A 22490-nucleotide genomic window follows, 5' to 3' on the forward strand; every position below is an offset into this window, starting at 1 on the left:
TGTTGCACGCTTCTCTTTGTTTGTCCGATAGCGCTTCCAGTGGCGGATATAGGAAAATATTTTGGGGGGGGGCCCAATAACCGGGGAATCCGGGGGGGGTATGGAATAAGCAGAGGGGGGTTCGGGTATACTCCCACGAAAAAAAATTTAAAGAATTGGTATATTTTTATTTTAATTTAATATTTTAAGTTTACAACTTTATTACAACTTTTATATTTTAAGTTTACAACACAAAATCAAGGTTTCTTGGTACACTCGCAAACTTGTCAAGAACTTCTTCATTGCTTATTGCAAAGTCTCTGTGGATTGAAAGCAACGCTAGCCCATTAAGCCTATTTTCCGAAGTGCTATTTCTCAAGTATGTTTTTAGCCTTCTTAAACTTGAGAACGATCTTTCCACGGTTGCCACAGAAACAGGCAGAACTGCTAGCAGTTTTAATAGAACATAAATGTTTGGGAAGAAATCTTGGTCACATTTTTCAAGAGAGCTTACGGCTGACTTGGGAAGATTTTCATACTTCTCTTGGCTCCACCTTTCTTTCCACAGCATGAACTCGCTTTCCACAACCTCTTTATGGGACAAATCCTCTTCATAGGAATTGAAAGCAGGTTCCAATGCACAGAAATCAGTTTTGATACAAAATTCTGGAAGGATGTTTTGTAAGGATGCAACTGTTTCCTTGTGAGACTCAAAGCGTTCCTTCAGCGAATTGCAAAAATCGTCTAGGTAAGGTAAATAAACAGCTCGGCGATAGTACTCTTCTTGGGTACTGTATGGAACGTTGTTGCGGGCTGTTTGAAGGCGGCAAATTCTAGGAACCTCCTCTTTAATCTTAAGTTTGTCAGCCCGCTCCTGTATTTGACTATACAGGACTTTAAAGTTGTTATCGGCATTTTCCCTTTCTTTTGAAAGCAGATCTAAGACATTCGAAACATTTTTCACAGCCTGTGTGAGATCTAAGTTCTTTTTTTGAAGATTCTCAGATAAGTTATGTGTTTTAGACAGCATATGGCTCAAAACAAAAGTATTTACAAGAAATTGAAATTGAGTGATAGAACTACCTAGAGCGTGTGCCTTAGGCGCTGAGTCACTTGATTCTTCTTCAATTTTCAAAAGGGAAAGACTGACGGCTTCCAATAGTTCCTTAAATAAAAGCACCGAGTCATGCCTCTCCACCCATCTTGTTTCACATAAAGAAATAAGTTTCTTTTTCTTTTGTTCAGGACAACATTCAGTAATGGTTAATTTTAATACTTCAGTTCTTTTGGCTGACTTATGGAAGAATGCGCAGACTTCTTTAATAACGCCCATGCAATTTTTTATAGAAGGTATGTTACTTGCATCTGATAAACATAAGTTTAGGGTATGTGAAGAACAGTGTGTGTACAACGCTAGAGGCAGTTTCTGTTTGATGCACGCTTGCACCCCTCTGAAGGGCCCTCTCATCGTGGAAGCACCATCGTACCCTTGGCCTCTCAATTTGTTCAGGTCAAGCCCTAAGCTTGACAAGGTATCCAAAACTGTGTTAGCTAATGCTGCCCTAGTAACGTCATACACTGGAACAAAAGTCAGGAAATCTTCTCTGATTTTATATGATGAGTCGTCGACATACCGTACACAAAGAGAAAACTGTTCAACTTGACTAATGTCAGTTGTTTCGTCTGCCAAAACAGAGTAAAAAATAGATTTTCTGACATTTGTGACAATCTGACTTTGAATCAAATGACCAAACGTGCTAATCAGTTCATTTTGAATAAAAGAACTTGTGTACATACTCTTACCACCACTGCTCAATAATTGAAGTTTTAGATCATTGTCTCCACTGTTAGCCCTGTATCTGAGCAAAGATCGGAAATTTCCATCATTTTTTTCTGGCTCTTCTAAGCCTATTCGTCCACTGTCACGGTGGCCTCTTAGTGCTATTTGTTGCCTCCCGCAAAATCTTATACTTTCTATTATAGGAATAAGCTTTTTCCTGTTTTCTTTAATATCTATTATTCTTTGAGCATTTAGTTGATTGATAACACTCTCCGATTTTTTAGTTACAACAGATTTTGTATTTTGAGCTACCAAAATTGATCGTTTGTGATATGTACATTTTTCGTGTTTACCAAATACTTCTTTTGCCTTTTTCAAATTAGTGAAAGCCTTATTTACCAATGCCCCTGACATTTGGTGGTCTCCTTTTCCTACAGTTTCGGAGTGAGAAAATATTACGCAGTATTTACAAAATGACCCAGATTTTTCCTCGGAATATGCTAACCACTTAAATTCTTCTAGCCATTTCATTTGAAAAGATCTAGCATGGTTTGAACTAGAAATAGTAGGAAATTTATATCCAATCGGAGGTTTCCAAACATTTTCTAACAGTGAATTTTTTTCTTCATTTGTTAAGCTTTGAGTAGAGTTGATTTGACAATAGTGTCCAATATCATATTTGTTTGCTCTTACTTGTAATAAGCCTAACTGGTTACGGTCCTCTGCTACTGGAAATGGATCGGTGCTCGTAGTAGCAACAACAGAAGACGCAGCATCATTGCTAACGGCACAGTTAACTTCACTAGGTTCACTTACGTTTAGCCTTTTCGTAAAAAAGGTTTCAATTGAAGCTTGTCTCTTCATAACGAAATGAGCTGAACTATATAACAACGGATAACAACAAACGAATAACAAATAAAGCAAACTCAACACCACTTAATTGCAGTTTGTAACTGACGCTTCTCTGAAAACAATCAACACAGCATGCGCCGAGAACGTTCCGCACAGCGTTGCCATATCGCTAAAATTAAAGCGGTAGTAAGTAAAATGTACTGGCTCCGTTAAGAACGACTCTGAGCAAAGTTGCCGTTTAGGGAGATCCCAAAAAAGGAAGGGGAGAATAATGCACGGACGTAAGTGAGGGGTTACCATAATTAGCACCTACTTCCGAGTCCGAGCTTTTTCCCCTTTTTCTTGTTTAATGTCTTAACAATTTTTCTATTACATATTTTTCAAAAATTTTGGAATTCATTTGACAATGATAATCTCCACTATAAAATAGTAGTGTAGGCTCTATAAACCAGTTATGCTCCTTGGATAAATCCTTCCGAACAGCCAGCATGCACAACAAACAGTATATAGCAATCTCCATAAAATCAATCAATCTCCATCCACTTCAATATTTTGTGTTAACTTGTATTTTTTAACTTCATCAACCATTTTTCACTTATTTATTTTTATTTCGGGAGGGGCCCGGGCCCCCTCGGCCCCCCCTTATATTCGCCCTTGATGCGCTTCCCAATTTTTCTTCGTTAAATGTGTGAATTTGTTATACAATTTAATTAGCTGTGTCGTTACTTCTTCTTGTATATCCTTAGATTTAGGTACTTTCTTCTTCAAGACCCTTCTACTTTGTCTTGTTACTTCTTGCGTAATCTCCTCAACTATTTTGATGAAATCTTCCCAAGTAACTTTGTTGCTACTCATTTATTCATAATTTTCTTATTCCTGTACCCGTAACGAACGCATAAATTTGACAGTCTTACGAGGTATAGTAAATATATATGAAAAATATTATGTCAAAAATAGTAAAAATATAGTAAATTGCCATAAAAATCAGTATATCACTCAATATAAATCACCATTAAAAAGGGGTCTACTGCTTAGCCAATACAAATGTAATAAAAATCAGTAGTCAAATAATAAATGGATAAGAATCAGCAAAGATAAAATATGTTGGTAAATATATAAAAAATCATATAAAAATCAGTATCAAATAAAATGTATCATTACGTCCTATAATAACTAATATCAGGGTTAAAAAAAAAAAATTCTGTATATTTTGATAAATATTGGTATCATAAGGAAATTAAAATAGAATAATTAAGTAAAAATAGGTAAAACTTAAAAGGTAATGTGCGTCTTAAATGATAATTACGTTAATATTACTTTATACTTTATATTTTATATTATACGAATCAGGAAATACCATAAAAATAGATAATATGGACTCACCACTTTTACACGTCAATGTTCGCTGTAGATCTCGCCAGTCCACGATGAATGTTCCTTTTGAGGTTCCTTCTGTGGGCCTTCCATAATGACCACGCCAATCTAAGAATCAGAACAGCCGTAGTTATGTAAAGCAGCACCTTCAGCTCCGTATCGGGTTTGACGTCCTTATTCTTGACGATAAAGTTGCTGTTCACTACTCCATTCTCCTGGAGTTCATCCTTGGACGACTTTGCTCCCATCCTTGTTCCAGTTTACCAGTCCTGAGTTCCTCCCTGGTCTTGGATCGCCATATGGTGGCTCCCGCCTTCTGAGCCACCCTGGATACTGAGGGGTGGTTACCCCGACTATGAGGGTTGATGTAGTAAATATAGTTCGTTGTTAAGACATTTATTTACACGTTAAATATATCACAGAAAATAACTGGTGGTATATTATTTACTTGAAATCGATGTTACCCCGTCGAATCTCAACTGCTAATTGATTTATCTGTTCTCGTAAAAATATAATTAAAGTCGGTTATTGTTTATTTACTGTTTTGGTAAGCCGAGGTGACCGTGATTTAAAGTGCTGACTGTTAATAAACACCCACTGAATATTATTGCAACTCGACCTTGTATCAAATACTAGCATGCAAAACTAGGTTACTCGTATTTATTAAACAAACATTACCACGGGCATTTAATTATTAAAAGGTTTATTTGTAATGTGATGTTTATTGAGATGCTGTGTATCCCAATTCACTCCACGCATTATTGAATACAAACGAACTACTTCGAGGTCACTTAATCGACCTCACCTATATTTGGACAACACAAATGGCTTATCTCGAGACTGGAAAACAATTTCCAGTAGACGAGATAACCAAAGTACTCAGAGATGAAACGGGAGACATCTCAATTAAATTCTTCTCCAAATTTTCACAAAAACAAACACGTCTAGCCCAAAAACTCAATTAACTAACCCGTCCACCAAGGCTCCGGTATTTCAGTTCGTAGCCACAAACATCGAAGTGGAAATGTCTGAGGCTGAAATGGTCGAAGCCTTGGCTGAACAAGACATTCAAATATCGTCTGCAACTCGAATAATAGCCAAAAAAGATAATCGCACAACAAAATTAATGCGAATAAACTTCACAATTGAGGGTCAATATAACTATGCCCTGGCCCATGGGATAAAAATAGACGCACAAAACAAAAGGTGCGAAGCCCCTCATTCCTACAGCCTGTCCCACCCAACTACAAAATACTCCAGCCGATGCTGCCTGTCGGGACACGATATCGCAGAATGTCATGACAGACAAACAATCTGCCCCAGATGTGGTAGCAAGGAGCATAAATTCGTAAACTGCCCTAGCAAGGACGTTCCAAAATGTCCTAACTGCGAAGTACAACACGCAGCCTGGTCACCAAAGTGCCCACAGAGACAAACTCCACCTACCAGCCATCAGGACGCTAAGCCTGTCTATCCCGAGAAGAAAATACCCCTTAAAGAACTTTCCGAGGAAGAAAAAACTCTAATGACATTTAGCACAATGCTAATGGCAAACGTACTCCCTGATCGCAGATACCACGTCTGCAAAACCCCATCCGAACTGTCATTATTGGCATACGGTCATTCCATCTCATACACTGATAGACAACATGGTCCATCTGACCTTTGTCCCTCACTTTTAATCAATAAACAAACGCCTATGGACTGTGTAATTGGAACAATAAACTGTAATAGTCTCGGCAGGAAAAGACATCTTGTCAAACACCTGCTGTTAACAAGCGATATTCAAATCATTTCCCTAACCGACACAAAGTCAAAATCCTCTCCCAATTTTACCGGATACACTACGTATCACAAACCTAAAAGCCAAACCTGTAACGGGAATGGCATCCTTATACACAAAAATATCCCAAACGCTCCGCATATTATACCCCTCAATATTCCTTCTACAGGATATCGACTTTATTACAGTAGATTTGCTCCAAAACAACGAAAAAATAGCTGTAATCTCTTACTACAAACATCCATTAGAGCCCCTATCACGTGAGCTTATCGAATACTTTTCAACACTCGACAAAGCTATTTTAATGGGCGATTTCAATGCAAGAAACATCCAATTCGGTGACATTCACACAAACCCATCAGGCAGGCAACTCTCAAATTTAATCTTAGAACTGCCAATTTACAGAATCACCAACACTCAGGGCCGGCCCTAGGGTTTGCGGCGCCCTAGGCGAAAACAAATTTTGCGCCCTCATTACAGTTGAAAAAGTTCAACTAGCACTTTACCGGGACACGGTATTTCAACTCTGTGTTATGTTAATAATTTAATTTAATTTAATAAACCTTTGATTAATGACTGGGATATATAAATAAAATAACTGCTATTTTACATAACACAAACTTTAATTTCATAAAAAGCAAATGTAATTACATAAGACGTACTTTAACCAAAGGCATATGGGTTTAATGGGTCAAAGTTGAATTCTGTACATATAATTTTCATCATAAAAAACGGAGACTCAAAGTTAGTCTACAAATCTTTTATAACACTGTCTTAAACAATACACTGACTAACATATTGCAATATTGTTTGCTATTGGATTACTGTTCTATTAACTTCGGACTGAAAGTCACTTTTAAATACAGATTAGAAATTAACAGTATTTCTTGGCTAAAAACTAAAGTCCTAAGGGCACTTTTCTTGCTTTCTGCTTAGCAAATTCTTGAATGAGAACTTTTAAGTCTACTTGTCTTGCTCTCTCACTTTCAATAGATATTGTCGCCAGACCTACAAGTCTCTCCTGGCACATTGTACTGCGGAGATAGGTTTTAATTAATTTAAGTTTGGAAAAACTCCGTTCTGCACTAGCTACAGAAAGTGGCATCGTAAGCAAAATACGAAGTGCTACACATATGTTAGGAAATCCATTCTCAAGGTTGTGTTGGTAAATGTAGTTTAGGACTTCTTCAGGGCTTGATATAGAGTCGATGAGATGATGAGAAATTGCTTTCAATTCAGAACACAGTCCTACAGCATCAATATCAGATTCAATTAAACGTCCATCTTTTTGAATTCCTAATGATTTTTCTAAGTTGTTGCACATCGACTTAACCTCAGATGTAGTCTTGTTTTTAAGATCAGTAATGTTGTATAAAAATCCAAAGACACCAGATACTGTATTTAACTGGGAAAATCTTTCTTTTACCGCATTAGCAGCCGTGTCTAAAAGAGCAAAATAAAATTGAATCTTGAAACTTTCTGACGGGTCACTGGCAACATTTGCTGATTCATCTGTTGATTCATAATCAAACATTTTCTTCTTTTTTCTTATTCGGACCTTCTCCCTCTCAAAAATTGGTTCTATTCCAACTTCTTCTGCTACTTCCTTAGCATCAACCAGAACTCTCTGAAACTGTACATCACTTCTGGCTGTAACCAAAAACTCTTCGGTTTTTTTCAGGTGACTAACTGCTTTCTGGAGACTCAAATCCTTTTCTTGTAGTATCTTACTGGTTAGGTTTACCTGAAATAAAATATTGTGCCATGTAACAAGGGCAACAATAAACTTGAAGTCTGAGAGGTGTTTAAGTAATCCAAGTGCTTCTACCTTCGCAATACTGCCACTTGATCCTTTTAGAGAAGTGTCCTCAGAAATCTCCTCCAAAGCATCACACACATGAGACAAGTGGTACCGCAGAGGCGTTAGTGCATCAATTCGACTGGACCATCTTGTATCACTTAAGGGTTTTAATGTCAAAGCTGGAACATGACGGCGCAAAACATCCCATCGTCGAGTTGATGCCGAAAAAAACACATATGTTCGTTGAACCACATCGAAAAAAGTAGTAACCTCTACACAGCACGAAGCTGCATCGTTCACAACAAGGTTCAAAGTGTGTGAGCAGCATGGAACATAAAATGCACGTGGGTTGACATCTAAAATTCTCTTTTGAACTCCACTTTCTTTTCCTCTCATGTTGCTTCCGTTGTCATAACCTTGCCCACGAATATTCTCTACAGGCAAAGAAATCTCTTTTAACTTTTCTAAAACTACTTCCGTCATATACTCACCACTGGTACTTTCAGTGAGAGGCACAAATCCCAAAAAGTGTTCTTTTACAAGTACTTGATGATAACTAGATACTTCTGTTGAGGATGCCAGAGATGACTTTGGTAGTTCAACAAATCGAATAATAATTGTCATTTGCTCTACGTGACTAACATCTGGTGTGCAGTCTAAAATAATAGAAAAATATTTAGCCGTATGTACTGAGGACAATATATCTGCATTTATTGCATTAGCTAAAGTTTGAATCATCTCATTTTGTATATTTTTCCCTAAGTAATGAGTGTGCCTGTTGACATCACTTTTGATTTTTCTTAGATGCTCATTCATTATTGGGTCAAACATGGCCAAATATTCAATAAATTTTAAAAAATTTCCGTTGTCATTAACATCTAATTTTTCTGTCGTGCCGCGAAATGACAAGTTTTGGGACCCAAGAGTTTTGACGAGAGCAAACAGCCGTTCTAGAATTTTCTGCCAGTAAATTTCCTCTTGTTTTATTTTTTGTTCATAAACATTGTCAACAGTTAAATTTTTTTTAAGTGCTTTTTTCAGTGTTTTCCATTTTTCAAAGTTTTGAAGGTGATCATTTGATGTTTCGTGCGTTTCAAGGAGGGCCGACATATTGTGCCAGTCATTACAACCACTTTTGCCTAATGAAGAAGAGACATTTATGCCGCCAAACACCTTACAACAAAAACAGAAAACTTTGTCGGTAGATTTTGAGTATTGAAGATAGTCTCGGTACACATATTCACCATTTGGAAGCCTCCTTCTATAATGAAAGTCAGAAAATTTTCTGTTATTCACACCCTTCGGAAATTTTCCTTTTACTTGGTCAGGTCCATGCTCTACTAAAATGGTTCGTAAAGTTTGGCGATTAATATTTAGAGTGTCCCAAGACGCTGGATCAGCATAATCAAGCGTAACTTTGGGTGAGATTGAATTTTCCGGCAGTAATTCCACTGCATTATCTGTAACGTCAACGTCCATTTCAACGAAATTATTTTGAAATTCTTGCAGTTGACGTTCGTTGTTTTCTGCAGAAGTAGATGGCGGTTCAATAGCTGTTATCCTCCTAGGACATTCTTGAGGTTGGATCTGGATGATTCCCCCAGAAGTAGAAGGTGATTCAGTATCTGTTTTCTCTGTAGCATATTCTTGAGGTAGGAGCTGGTTGGTTTTTCCAGAGGTGGAAGGTGATTCATTATAACTTTCCTCCCTAAGAGTTGTGTCATTTGGTTTAATTAAATATTTTTCAAAAGACCCTTTAGCTTTTTTTGCTGACTCCTCTCTTTCCTGTCTTCTTTTCTTAAACCAAGAGCCCGAGTGTTTTCCTGACATCATATCTGGAAAGAAAACAATGATTGGATTAAGCTAACTTCATTTTGAAAAAATGAAAAAATTTTGAATGTCTTTACTCAAGATATGAAATTAGGATTACACCCCCAAGAAGCAAGGACTTCTCTTAAATAAAATTACATTAATAGCCTATTATTTTAATATTATTTATAAATACATTTAAAGTAGGCCTAATTTTGAAATCAATTTGATAGAAATTAGAAGTTAAAAAATTTTACAAAAAAATCCAATGGTCATTCTTGCTTAAAAAGTCAAGTTATACTGTTTTCAACAAAAAATAATTTGTTTTGATAAATATTTGGAAGCAAAATTAGAAATGTCCAGGTGGATTTCAAAACTAATAATTCATTCAACATTCATATTGTGTAATATTAAATAAATTAAACAACCACTCAGTTCGCCCAAATCCCAGAACAGCAGCCAGCATGACCAGCACTCAGCAGCCAGTTCCTAATCAATCACATCGGCATCGTAGGCGAAACAGAGGCAAGTGTTCACAAGGGGTTTTCTTTAAGTTATGATAATTAAACAATCTCAATTTTGATTTGATTTAGGCCTATATACAACAACAATATGACAATGGCCTATATGATATGATGACTGAAAAAAATTATAAATATGAAGAGTATAAGCTACTTACTTGTTAATTCAAACTTCCTTTTGCAGTTTTGTTATCGTAAATTAACAACTACTACTACTGTCAATCAATGCACAAACAAAGTCAACAACACTGCACTACTACACTAAACTGAAAAGTGAAAATGCATAACACGCAGCGCCCTAATGACAGACTAGTACTCTTATTCTGTTCACGTTCACGCTATGACTGCTGGCTTGACTGAAGTGAAGAGTGTGGGGTTGCCGCGACCACTGCGCCACTAAGTAGGCTTACGCTCAGCGAGGTTGCCAAAACGAGTAATTAATGTTAACGTTAAGTTATAGTTTTGCGTTTTCTTATTTTATAAGACAACTAAAATAAAATATCCTTCACCTTTCATTACCCAGTGATTTTTCTGTCTCTGCGAGTTACACAACTACTACATGAGAAAGTACTACGTCCCTAATTTTGCGCCCTAGGCGGATTTTGCGCCCTAGGCGGCCGCCTAGTTCGCCTATATGGACGGGCCGGCCCTGCCAACACTAAAGTAACGTTTTGGAGCCACATGGGAATGTCCATTGTCGACCACATATTGTGCACAGAAAGCATTGTGAACAGGTTCGACGATGAATGTTTCATAGGTGACTTAATTACATCAGATCACGTCCCATTACTAGTCAAAACAGGACTATGCACCCCTCCACCTAAACTCACTCACATATGGAGGGCTCAGAAGCCAATCAGTGTAAGTCACTTTCCGCTAAAAATTGAGTTACGTGTCGAAGATTCCTTCTTACAGCTAAAACTTTCTACAGACAAAACGCCTAAGTCAATGCTTGACAGTAAAACCAACAGATGGCGGTACTTTGTTTAGCGTCAGAAATAAACTGAAAAATTATCGGAAGTCAATTAGTGTAAGTCATCTCGGCGTGTCACAGTTTGATTTGAGATTTATTTCACGATTGTTATCGGTAAAAATGAGTGAAAATACCGTTGATTTTTCATTAGAACTTGAAGAAAATGATCCTTACTCGGATAGTGGATCAGAATATGTGCCTAACAGTGGAAATAGTTCATCTGATTCAAGTAAGTAACTTTTAACCTAAAAAGGCGGGAATAATTTCTTACGAAAATGTATTTTATGCTTTTTCTGCTAACAATAGATTAAATGTTAAAATTATTACTAAAGATGAACACAAAACAATCCTTTTTATGATTATTGTGACTGAAATTGCATCAAATTCAAAGAAAAAAAAATGATTTTGACTTACACGCTTTGACCACTGACATTTGTTTCAGATGGTTCCAGTTTACCTGCCGACGATCTTGGGGCAGAAAATATTGTGATTGAAAATGAAGGGGGTGTTATGGTAGAATCTCCGACAAGAGGGAGAAAGCGAAAAAGGAATCCAACAGAATGGAGACGGACAGTCAACGCAGTTCGACGGTATAGTGGAAAAGCTTACGTGAACAGAAACCGGAAGAACATACCTGGCAAATCGTTTAAAAATGTTGATTGTAAATGTAGACGACTTTGTTCTTCTAATATAACACTCGAAGAACGACAACTCATTTTTGACTCATTTTACAAGTTAGCTGACAATACAAAGCAGAACATTTATCTTCGTGGACTGATTCATAACAGCTCTGTTCAAAAACGTCGCGTCAGAAATGGATCAAAAGCGCCAAGATTAAAATCAGTAAAATATTATTTAACTACTACAGACTTGTCCATTCGTGTGTGTAAGAAATTTTTTAAAGATACCTTTCAAGTGAGTGAGGGGCGTATCTATAAACTGTCTTGTAGTACAACGCCAGCTTCTTGCATAGACAAAAGAGGTCACAAAGAACCAACCAATAAAATAGACGTCACGAAAGTCAAGGAACACATCAAATCATTTCCTTGCTACAAGAGCCACTATACTCTTTGTGATGCTCCAGATAGAAAATATTTAAATCCAGATTTAAATATTAGAAAGATGTATCAACTTTATAAAGAGAAATGTGAATAGGAAGGTTCAGAATCGGTTAAAGAAAAAATGTACTATCATGTTTTCTCTTCAAATTTTAATCTGCACTTCAAACCTCCATCTAAAGATACCTGCCAGTTATGTGATTCTTTGCAAAATACCATCAGATTTGGGAATAATGAAGAAGATATACATAAAGCAAAAACCGATAAAGAAATTCATCTCAGAAAGGCAAAACTAGCGAGAGATTCGCTTAACAAAGATAAAAATTTAGCTAATGAAAACATCTATGTTCTTACATTCGATCTACAAAAAGCTTTACCTTTTCCCAAACTAAGCACATCTGTTGCTTATTATAAGATGAATTTATATGTTTATAATTTGGGAATTCATAGTTTCAACGACAATAAGGGATACATGTTTATGTGGGACGAAACAGAGGGATCGCGAGGTTCACAAGAAGTTGCCACCTGCCTGACAAAACATTTAAAAATGAATGCAAGAAATTGTGATAGTATCATTTTGTATTCGGACTGTTGTACAGGCCAGAACTGCAATATTAAACTAAGTCTGTCACTTCTCAAACTCGCACAAGACCCAGAAATGAACGCTACTTCAATTGACCATAAATTTCTCACCTCAGGTCATAGCTACCTTCCGAATGATGCAGATTTTTGGGTTATTGAGTCAAAGGCAAAGAAAAAAGAGTTTATTTATGGTCCTGAAGATTGGATTAATTTAGTTGCCACTGCTAAGAAAACTAATGCATTTCAAATAATTGAAATGAAACGTGAAGAATTTCTTTCGACAAGAATATTGGAAAACAGCATCATTAATAGAAAAATTGATAATACAGGGGGGAAAGTTAATTGGTTGAACATAAAATGGCTCAGATATTACAAAAATAAACCGGAATCTATTTTCTATAAAGAAACACTGCAAGAAGATTTTCCATTTAACGAGATCAATATTGCAAAAAAGGCCGGAACTGGAAGACCACCTAAGTTATTTAATATTGTTCAGGAGCAACTCTACCCAAATCGCAGACCTGTCAAAGACTTAAAAAAAAACACATGTTTGATTTGCTTCCTTACATTCCACCGCACTACCACACATTTTATAAAAATTTGTCAGTAATACAAAGGAATAATCCTCGAGCTTCAACTTCAGTGATCGGCCAACTTGAGGCTAATAACGACAGTGACGATTCGGATAATTACATAGACTAATAATTGTTTTCCCGTTATTTTATTTTTTAGTTCAGTGGACACTTAGCATAAGTCATTTTTTCCTTGTGTAAACGCATTAAAAAAGAAAAACGCTTTTCATTTTCATTAACTTTTCTTATATTTAAGTTTATCAGTATGTTACATTTCAATAAAAATTATTATTAGTACTTATATGGGAGTCGTTATTTTCTTACAACAAGTTTTGAAACAAGTCAATTTTCTCAGATTTTATATTTAGTGACTTAACCTGATTGGCTTCTGAGCCCTCCATATATAAAAGAGATTACAGAAAGGCCAATTGGGAACTATTCCGAGAACACGTCTCTCAAAACATTCCTCAGTTAGGTAACACCATTTCAATTCGTGAAATTGATATAAAAATCGCACAAATCGAAAATCTTCTACAAGAAGCGTCCAATCGTGCAATTCCAGAAACAAAATATAATATCTATACTCCAACTCTTCCGCAACCAATCCTCGCTAAAATCAAAGACAAGCGCCGCCTACTCAGAGAGTATAAAAGATTCCGCCTTCCAATCATCAAAACCGAATACAACCGACTCTCGGCAGCAATCAGAAGAGAGGTCAACGCCCACAAAGATCGACTTTGGCGGGAGGCGACCTCCGGATTGGATTATCGAGACGGTGGTAAATTCTGGAATAAATTTAAAATCCTAACAAGACACAAAATCAAAAAAGATTGTCACCTCGTTGAAAATAATCAAATTCTGTCAAATCCTCAAGACAAAGCCGAAGTTTTCAAAATAAATCTTCAAAATACATTCATAACCCCAGAGAATCAAAATTTCGAGCAACAATTCCGAATAGAGACAGAGCAGAATATACAACAAATTCTGGACACTCCAGCCCCCATAGTAGGGCCCAACTATCACCAGATAGTGGCCAACAGACGTAGAAACCGTCAGAAGACTGTGTAGCCACGGCAAAAACACAGCTCCTGGCCCTGATGGCATACACAAGAGATGCCTTAAACAACTTCCAGATGAAATATTCCCGCTTCTAACTAGAATAATCAATGCATGTCTTCTGTTAGAATATTTTCCTAATCCTTGGAAAATTTCTAACACAATCATGATCCCTAAACCAGGGAAACCCACTACTAGCGCTGAATCCTATAGACCAATCTCACTTCTAAACACTCTAGGCAAGATCTACGAGAGGCTCCTAAAGGAAAGGCTCGTAGAACACCTAGAAAACCATAACATCATACCAAGTTTTCAATTTGGATTCAGAGCTAGTCATTCCACACGAAATGCATTGATAGAAGCAACAACTTTTACTTCTCAGGCAATGAATGAACGCGGCAGACTAGCAATCGGCATCTTTTTAGATGTCCAGAAGGCATGTTACCAAGAAAGACGCTTTCTCTGTAACAGCTATAGTTAATTTAAAGAAAACAAACAAATAAAAGTCAGACCATAGAGATTTGAGACTTCTCTGGGGTGGGTTAGAAAACATAAGAAGGAATCATTTTAGTCTGGCCTAAAATGATTTATTCAAAGTAGATTTTAGGAATATCTAATTACAGGGCGCCAGCAAAAATATGTGAGAATTATAAATTAAATAGTAAATACATATAACTTTATTACCAAAACAAATATTATTTATTATAAACATCAATATAATAGGTATATCGTTACAATGTTTGAAATGAAAGAGAAAAACACTTGCTAAAAAGTCACCTCGAAGAGGTTTCAACTAAAGTACCTAAATTCCCTAAGAGCTCTTTACATTATTTTAAAATAAAACTGTTGAATAATAATTTTATTATGACTTTAATGAAGTAATAAAATATTATCTATCTTAGGAACAGATTGACTAGTGAGATGTTGAAGTGTCTCTCAAATAAAAAAAACAAACAAAAGAATAGTCTTTTCTACGCGAAAGTAGTGATGTAAATAATTTCACTAACCTTTAGTTCCAAAACTTGAACGTCTTCACACCATCAACATTTTTACAAACAACCAATAGAAAAAGTTGCATCCAACAACTTCATTACTGCATTTCGGCAAACATCAAATCGGAATAAATATCCGACTTCAGCGGACAAAGGTCTCCAACTAATATTTAAAATACATATAATTCACAGCCTCTATACAAAATTCAGGAAAATCTATTCGGTGGAAACACGTGGTTTTTTCTTCGTACAAAAAATGTATGGCTAACGAAGGCTTTCACAGAAACTAGATTCTATAATCTCCAACAAGGAATCGGAAAACTAAGTCCATACGATGTTCCACAAACTGATGTAATCTTTAGAATAATCCAAAATATAATTTGTGATAATATATGCACATCTTGATCGAAGTCTGATCGGTTTACTTAAAAAACCATGCTTTTACTTCAAGCTATCAACGAAGACCAGCCTCAAAATTAATTATCTATTTCGCACCTGACAGAAACCTTGAACTTAGCCCAATCAAAATAAAATATAGTATTTACTATTTCCGTTACTATTTAAATGTTAAATAAGGCCTAATAGGTATACAACTTGTTATACATCTTATCAAAATTTGATATTCATTATGAATTATACAAGAACTTTGAGAAAAAGACCTTTCAACCGTAACAACTCCCCCAAAAACCGTGCAAAAAAAACTCGAAAGGGTGTTTTTTTCTCTTTCCTACCAACCAAAATAACGAAAAAAAAATTCACTCATTGATGTAGACAATAATGAACCACATATTTATTAATGAGATCTCTTCCTTTCGTAAGAAATCGTGACAAGCAACAAAAACAAAAAAAATATATTTCAACTAAAGGTTCTATATTGCCAAATACCAAAATTTAGGCCAACCAATCAAAAGAATTGAGCTCTCTGTTGCAGATACTCGTACATTTCTCCTAACACACACCTTTTATTCGGGCCCGCAATACAGATTCATCTACAATCATTCGCTCATCCATACAGCATCGTGCTTCAGATCACTTTCAAATCTGATTACCTGATCTAAACAAAAAAGTAAGGCATACGATACGAATATTTAGTAATATCCCTAACTACGAAATCCGTAACTTTTGAAGATCAGAACTATCCTGAAGAGCTATCAGTATCATCCATCGATGGATAGTTTTGAGAGCGGCCTCGCAGGATGTAAATTGCGCCGTGGCTCTGAACTCAAACCTCACACTATACACTATTCATATGAAAGAAAATCCGACAACACTCCAGTATGAACTTCGCAAACAAAAGAAACATCATTCACTTTGTACTCAAAACAAAATTCACGTACAAATCTAGAATTTAGGACAAATCCAAGTACTCCCAACTAAACCCTAGTAAATTATAGAATTTATTCCCTATAGAAAGTAAATCAAAATTATGAATATAATTCCTTTGCACCAACTAACTAAATGGGATACATAAAATCAACCATTTATCGTTTGAACAAAACTAACATTAGAATTATGACTAAGCTCAACAGCTTTACCAAACTATACTGTCGTGAACTTGACCGCAACAACAAAATGACTTCAGTATTCTCTTAACGAATGGAAGTTGTAACTATTAACTTAAGAAGTAAGTAATTAAAAGAACAACAAAAACCAGAATAGAAAGAGAACTGAAAAATTACGGACACCTAAGTTCTAAGCTTGTCATAATACTTATCATTAACTACTTATTTCAATAGAAACTACATCAACACATACTAAACTTTCATTGTATCCGGTTTGTATTAGTAATTAACAAAGTGAAATACATATATTCAACAAAGACAAAAACAAAATAACCACTCAAAAATAAAGGTTCACAAATTCAACCTAAATGGAAAAATGTGTACCATTTACAAGACAATAACTCTATTACTAAACAGAGGAGTCAGAAGACTCATCATATTTATCATCATTGTTATCACCATCATGCACAGAACTATCAGAGTCATCAAAACCCGTAGTATCTGGGCGCAAAGTAGAAATATGCCATCTACCCAGATGTGTTCCATCTCGCGATTTAAGCTCATATACTAATGGACTAATAACCCGAGTTATTACACAAGGAACATACTTTGGCAACAATTTAGCTGCAGTATAATTACTTTTGTCGGACTTTTGGAAATTCTTCTTCCAAACAGCATCTCCAACATGAAACTGAATATTCCTTTTTCGCAAATCATAACGAGCTTTAGACTTTACATACGAGTTCTTGATACGTTTTCTGACATCTTCAAAAATCTTTGGCATGACTTGAGTATCTTCCAAACGATGAATCTTACTTTCAACTGACCATAGATTATCAGCGTTTTCATGAATTTTACCATAAAAGTCTCCACTTATTGGAACTTGACGAGCAAAAACCAAAAATGATGGTGTTTGTCCGGTTATTTCATGCTTGGATAGGCGAATAGCTTGATCTATCTGATGTATGTTTTCATCCCAAGTACGATGATTTTCGTGACAATACGAACGTATAGCAGTAACGATGGACTTGTTTACACGTTCTGTGTGATTAACTTGGGGATGGAAATTCGCATTATAAAAAATTTTCTGAACAGAATACTTAGACATAAGATTCTTAAACATGGTAGAGGTAAATTGCTTACCATTATCACAACACACAATTTGTGGAACTCCAAAAATAAGAAAAACATGATTCTCTAAAAATCTACATACAGCTCTTGAAGTAGCTTTAGACAAAGGCTGAACTAATGAAAATTTCGAAACCAATCCACAATAACAAACACGAATGAGTTACCATTTTTAGAACGAGGATAAGGACCTAACAGATCACATGACACCATCTGAAATGGATGATTAATATTTCTATACGAACCCATCAAACCAGCTTGAGGGAGATTTGAAGGTTTACAAGCAGCACATACTTGACATTTACGAACATAATTGTGAATAGTTTTTCGCATCTTAGGCCAATAATACAACTCTGATACACGAGCTAAAGTTTTATATACGCCAAGATGACTTGCAGTAGGATCATCATGAAATTGAGAAATGACTTCAGAACGATGGGCATTTGGTACAACTATTTTCCAGTTGGACTGAGAAGAAAGAAGATCAAAGCGATTAAAAAGATGTTTGTACAGAAGGCCATTTTCAACCTTATAAAGTAGGGTATTTATCTGAATCCTCTATAACATTACTGATCATCTGACGGTACCATTTGTCAATTTTCAATTGTGACAAATCCAATAGATTGACATCATGAACTCTAGACAATGCATCAGCTACAACAGTACCAGAAGCTTTACGATGAACAACTTCAAAATCAAAAGCGGACAGACGAATAATCCAACGAGCTAACCTAGAAGAAGGTGTCTTCAAATTTTTAAGCCAAACTAGTGCTGAGTGATCGGTCACAGCATAGAAAAAACGACCATCCAAATAGTACCTAAAGTGTTCTACTCCATGCAAAATAGCTAATAATTCTTTCTCAGTGGTTGAAAATTTTTGTTCATTTTTGTTGAACTTCTTACTCATATAAGCAATAGGGTGTTCCAAACCATCCTCAATCTGGAACAATACACATCCCGTTCCTACATTACTAGCATCACACATGAGATAGAAAGTTTTAGTAAAATCAGGACTACTTAGCACAGGGGCAGTAGTTAAAGCTACTTTAATTTGCTCGAAGGACATTTGAGCGTCTGCATTCCAAACAATATTCTGACCTTTTTTCCTATCACGCAACAGATTAGAAATAGGGGTTGCTAAAGTTGCATAATTAACTAAAAAACGACGATAATAATTAGTCATTCCTAAGAAACGTCTCACTTGAGTAGTAGTCCTGGGAACAGGGAAATCACATATCGTAGAAACCTTATCTGGATCAGTTCTGAGTCCAAACTGATCTACAACATATCCTAAATATTTTAAAGAAGGACGACAAAACTTACACTTTAATAGATTAACTGTCAAGTTCGCTTCTTTCAATCTTTCAAAAACTTTCTTTAAGATTTCAAGATGAGTCTCAAAAGTGGGCGTAACGATCACAATATCATCCAGATACCAAAAAACATATTCATCAAATGCGGGACCTAGTACTAAGTCCATCAAACGACACATGGTTTGGGGTGCGGACACAAGACCAAAGGGCATAACACGAAATTGGTACAGTCCTTTACCATGAACAGCAAAAGCCGTCTTAGCTTTTGAACTTTCTTCCAATGGAATTTGAAAAAAAGCATTTTTCAAGTCAATAGACGAAATATAACGAGCATCACGAAGTTTAGACAGAATAGTGTCAATCAAAGGTAGTGGGAAGGCATCTTTGTTAACAGTGACTGAATTTAGTTTTCTACCATCAAAACAAATACGGTATGTATCATCAGATTTTTTAACAAGCCAAATAGGAGAAGCGTATGATGATTTACTCTCTTCAATAATTCCCAACTTTAACATATGATCGAGTTCTTTCAACAGATGTTCTTGCATAGCATGAGATAAAGGATATTGTCTCTGCTTAAAAGGAGGGGAATCACCAGTATCAATATAGTGTTCCAAAAGTGAAGTTCTCCCTAATCGATCATGAGAACCAATTTCTTTAAACAAATTTACAATATGATCAAGTTGTTCCTTTTGACTCTTATTCAAGCAACCAAAATCTTGAATAGTGTTCACAATACATAAAGATAGTGATGACATTTCACAATTCTTCCTTGAGAAATCTATACTAACCTTAAATTGATTTAAAAAGTCCATTCCTAAAATTAAATCATGCTTGACAGAGGAAATCATAAAAAATTTTACAATTTTACTTTTACCGGAAAAAGTTACTAAAATGTCTACACAACCTAAGACTTCTTGAATCTGTCCATCAGCAGTAGAAACAGATAGATCTTTTACAGGGCTAAAAGTCAAACTAGAATCCTGAACTAAATTAATAAACTTCCCACCAATGACTGAAATATTTGAACCTGAATCAACTAATCCTTTAAAATGACCATCTAACATTGACAAAGGCAAATATACTCTATTATCTAACGCGTCACCGAAACCAATAGAATCTATGTTTGGTTGGTATGAAAGGATACCATACTTCACAAAATTCTTCACAATTTTCAACCAATTTTTCCATTCACAAGAAGACCTACTACTACTTTCGACTAAATTTTCTGTCCTAACGTAATCTGAACTATCATTACTAACACTATTTAAACTATTCATAACAGGACACTGACTAGATGAACCTAACTTATTCTTAAGTCTGGAAAATCCTATTGATGAGATGGGCCTGGATTTCCTTTGGATTTTTGATTGTTCCTTCGTTGCTTTCCTTTGCCTTGTTTTGGTGTGGTAACTTCGATTCCTGTTGTTTCGTGAGGAGAACTGCCGGAACTCACAATTTCCTCCTTTTTGAAGTTTTTTGAACAGTTCACACAATGAGAACGAATGACACCAGAAAGACCACATCCATAACAAAACATCCGTCTAGGAGCCGAACAACCAGAAGCCATATGACCACTTCCTTTACAATTCCAACAAACAATGTCTGAACTAAGAGCAGAAACATTCATAAAGTTCTTTGAAGTTTGATTGCGAGAGGTAGAAGCAGTGTAACGAGAGAACTGAGAATTTTCTCTTTGAATAGGATCGGTAGGAACAGTCGATGAAGCTTTCATCCAAACTTGAGCTTCTTCCAAACGCCTACATTTATCAGTTAACTCACTAACAGTATTAATATCCAGTAGTGACAACGATTGGATATATTCTGGCAGCAAATTCTTACGAATAAATCTAACAATCTGATTTTCCTCTAAAGGTGTCTCCAATCTATGACATAAATTTTGAACAGCATTAATGAAAATGGTGACTGGTTCATTTACTTTTTGTCTTCGGTTCTTAATTTCAACCAAAATGTGATCCTGGTAGTCATAAGGCAGATAATTTGACTTAAGATTTCGAACTAAATCTGACCAAGACTGAAATAAAGACTTATTATTCTTGTACCATACAAAAGCTGAGCCAACAAATAAATCACCAGCAGACAAGAAAAGTTGTGTCTCACTTATATCCCTTGATGCACAAAGACATTCCAGGCGTTCCAAGAAGTCAATCACAGATTCACTCTTCTCATCCCCTGAAAAAGACAGTCCCAACTTATGCACAGGAAAAGATTTTTGACTGGTAAGATTCTGACTAACTCTAGGAATCGGAGAAGACTGAGCCAAAGGTACCTCACTATCAGTTTTTTCAACCAAAACACCTTCTAAACTAAAAACTTCATTTAACCATTTAGATTTCTTCATTTCTTCTTCTTCTTCACTCTGACAAATTAACCTTAAAATACGACCTGTTACATGTGAAATCCTAGATAAGAGTTTTGCATAACTATTGGAGCTAGTATTTCCAGAAAAAGCATCAATATTTGCTTTTAAATCTAGACGAGTGGACTGAATAGCGGCTTCCTCTTGCTTAAAGTCCATCATAACAGTTGTATCTAAGACACTCCTATTAGTAACTTCTTGATGTATTACTCCCCCCAAAGTCGACATTTTTAACTCAACAGTAGATGGTATCTCAAGTCCTCTAACTTTTAACTCATAGTCTAATTCTTCAGGAAGCAAATGTTCAACTTTAAATCTGGACGGAGCCATACTATCAATAAACTTTATTTCAGATACTAGTATTAACACTCAGAAAATAACACAGATCAACAAAAATCCGTTGGTTCAAAAGAAGTATCTACAATTCACCTATTCTTTACTATACTTACTTAAAATTCCAACATTACATCATAAAAGTAAAAGCATCTTCATTAAAAACTCGACAAAAAAAATTTAATATATTTCCATTGTTCAAAACTATTTAACTCTCACATATACTTGCAAAATCAATACCTAACCAAATAGATAGTTCAAAACTGTCCAAAACAAAAAAAAAATAAAACAACAAACAACCTTAATTCCTAAAATGAACTCCCTATGTATTCTCAAACAAAAATGTTACTAAACTATATCAGGTTTTATTATCCAATATAAAAAAAAATATCAGAGACTAAACCTATGATCAATTTATAATCATATACGAGACAATCTGTATAAGAAAAATTAGCAAAATAAGAAAATTATTTTAAGTTAGTTCAATGATCGAAATTAATAATACTTATATAAGAAAAATTAGCAAAATGAGAAATTATTTTAAGTTAGTTTAATGATCAAAAACAATAATACTAATTAGCAAGGACAATCTGTATAAAAGAATCAACCATTAGAAACAACATTAATTTACTTCAATAAACCAGTCAATTAACATTAATCAATTAACTAGTAATTAACATCAATTAGTGTACACATAAATAT

At 35.5% G+C, this 22490-nt stretch overlaps 1 protein-coding gene across 1 annotated transcript; it reads right to left on the bottom strand.

Moving 5' to 3' along the window:
* Positions 1-223: 223 nt before the first annotated feature.
* Positions 224-1312, bottom strand: LOC126891269 (52 kDa repressor of the inhibitor of the protein kinase-like). The gene has a single exon (XM_050660449.1). It carries the CDS (start codon positions 1310-1312, stop codon positions 224-226), a length of 1089 nt encoding a protein of 362 aa, XP_050516406.1.
* Positions 1313-22490: the final 21178 nt, after the last annotated feature.

Source organism: Diabrotica virgifera, chromosome 9 (genome assembly GCF_917563875.1).
Source record: "Diabrotica virgifera virgifera chromosome 9, PGI_DIABVI_V3a".
Classification (NCBI taxonomy): Eukaryota; Metazoa; Arthropoda; class Insecta; order Coleoptera; family Chrysomelidae; genus Diabrotica; species Diabrotica virgifera.

Coding starts and splice junctions, on each gene's coding strand:
- LOC126891269 (XM_050660449.1), bottom strand. CDS start 1,312: ATGGGCGTTATTAAAGAAGTCTGCGCATTCTTCCATAAGTCAGCCAAA.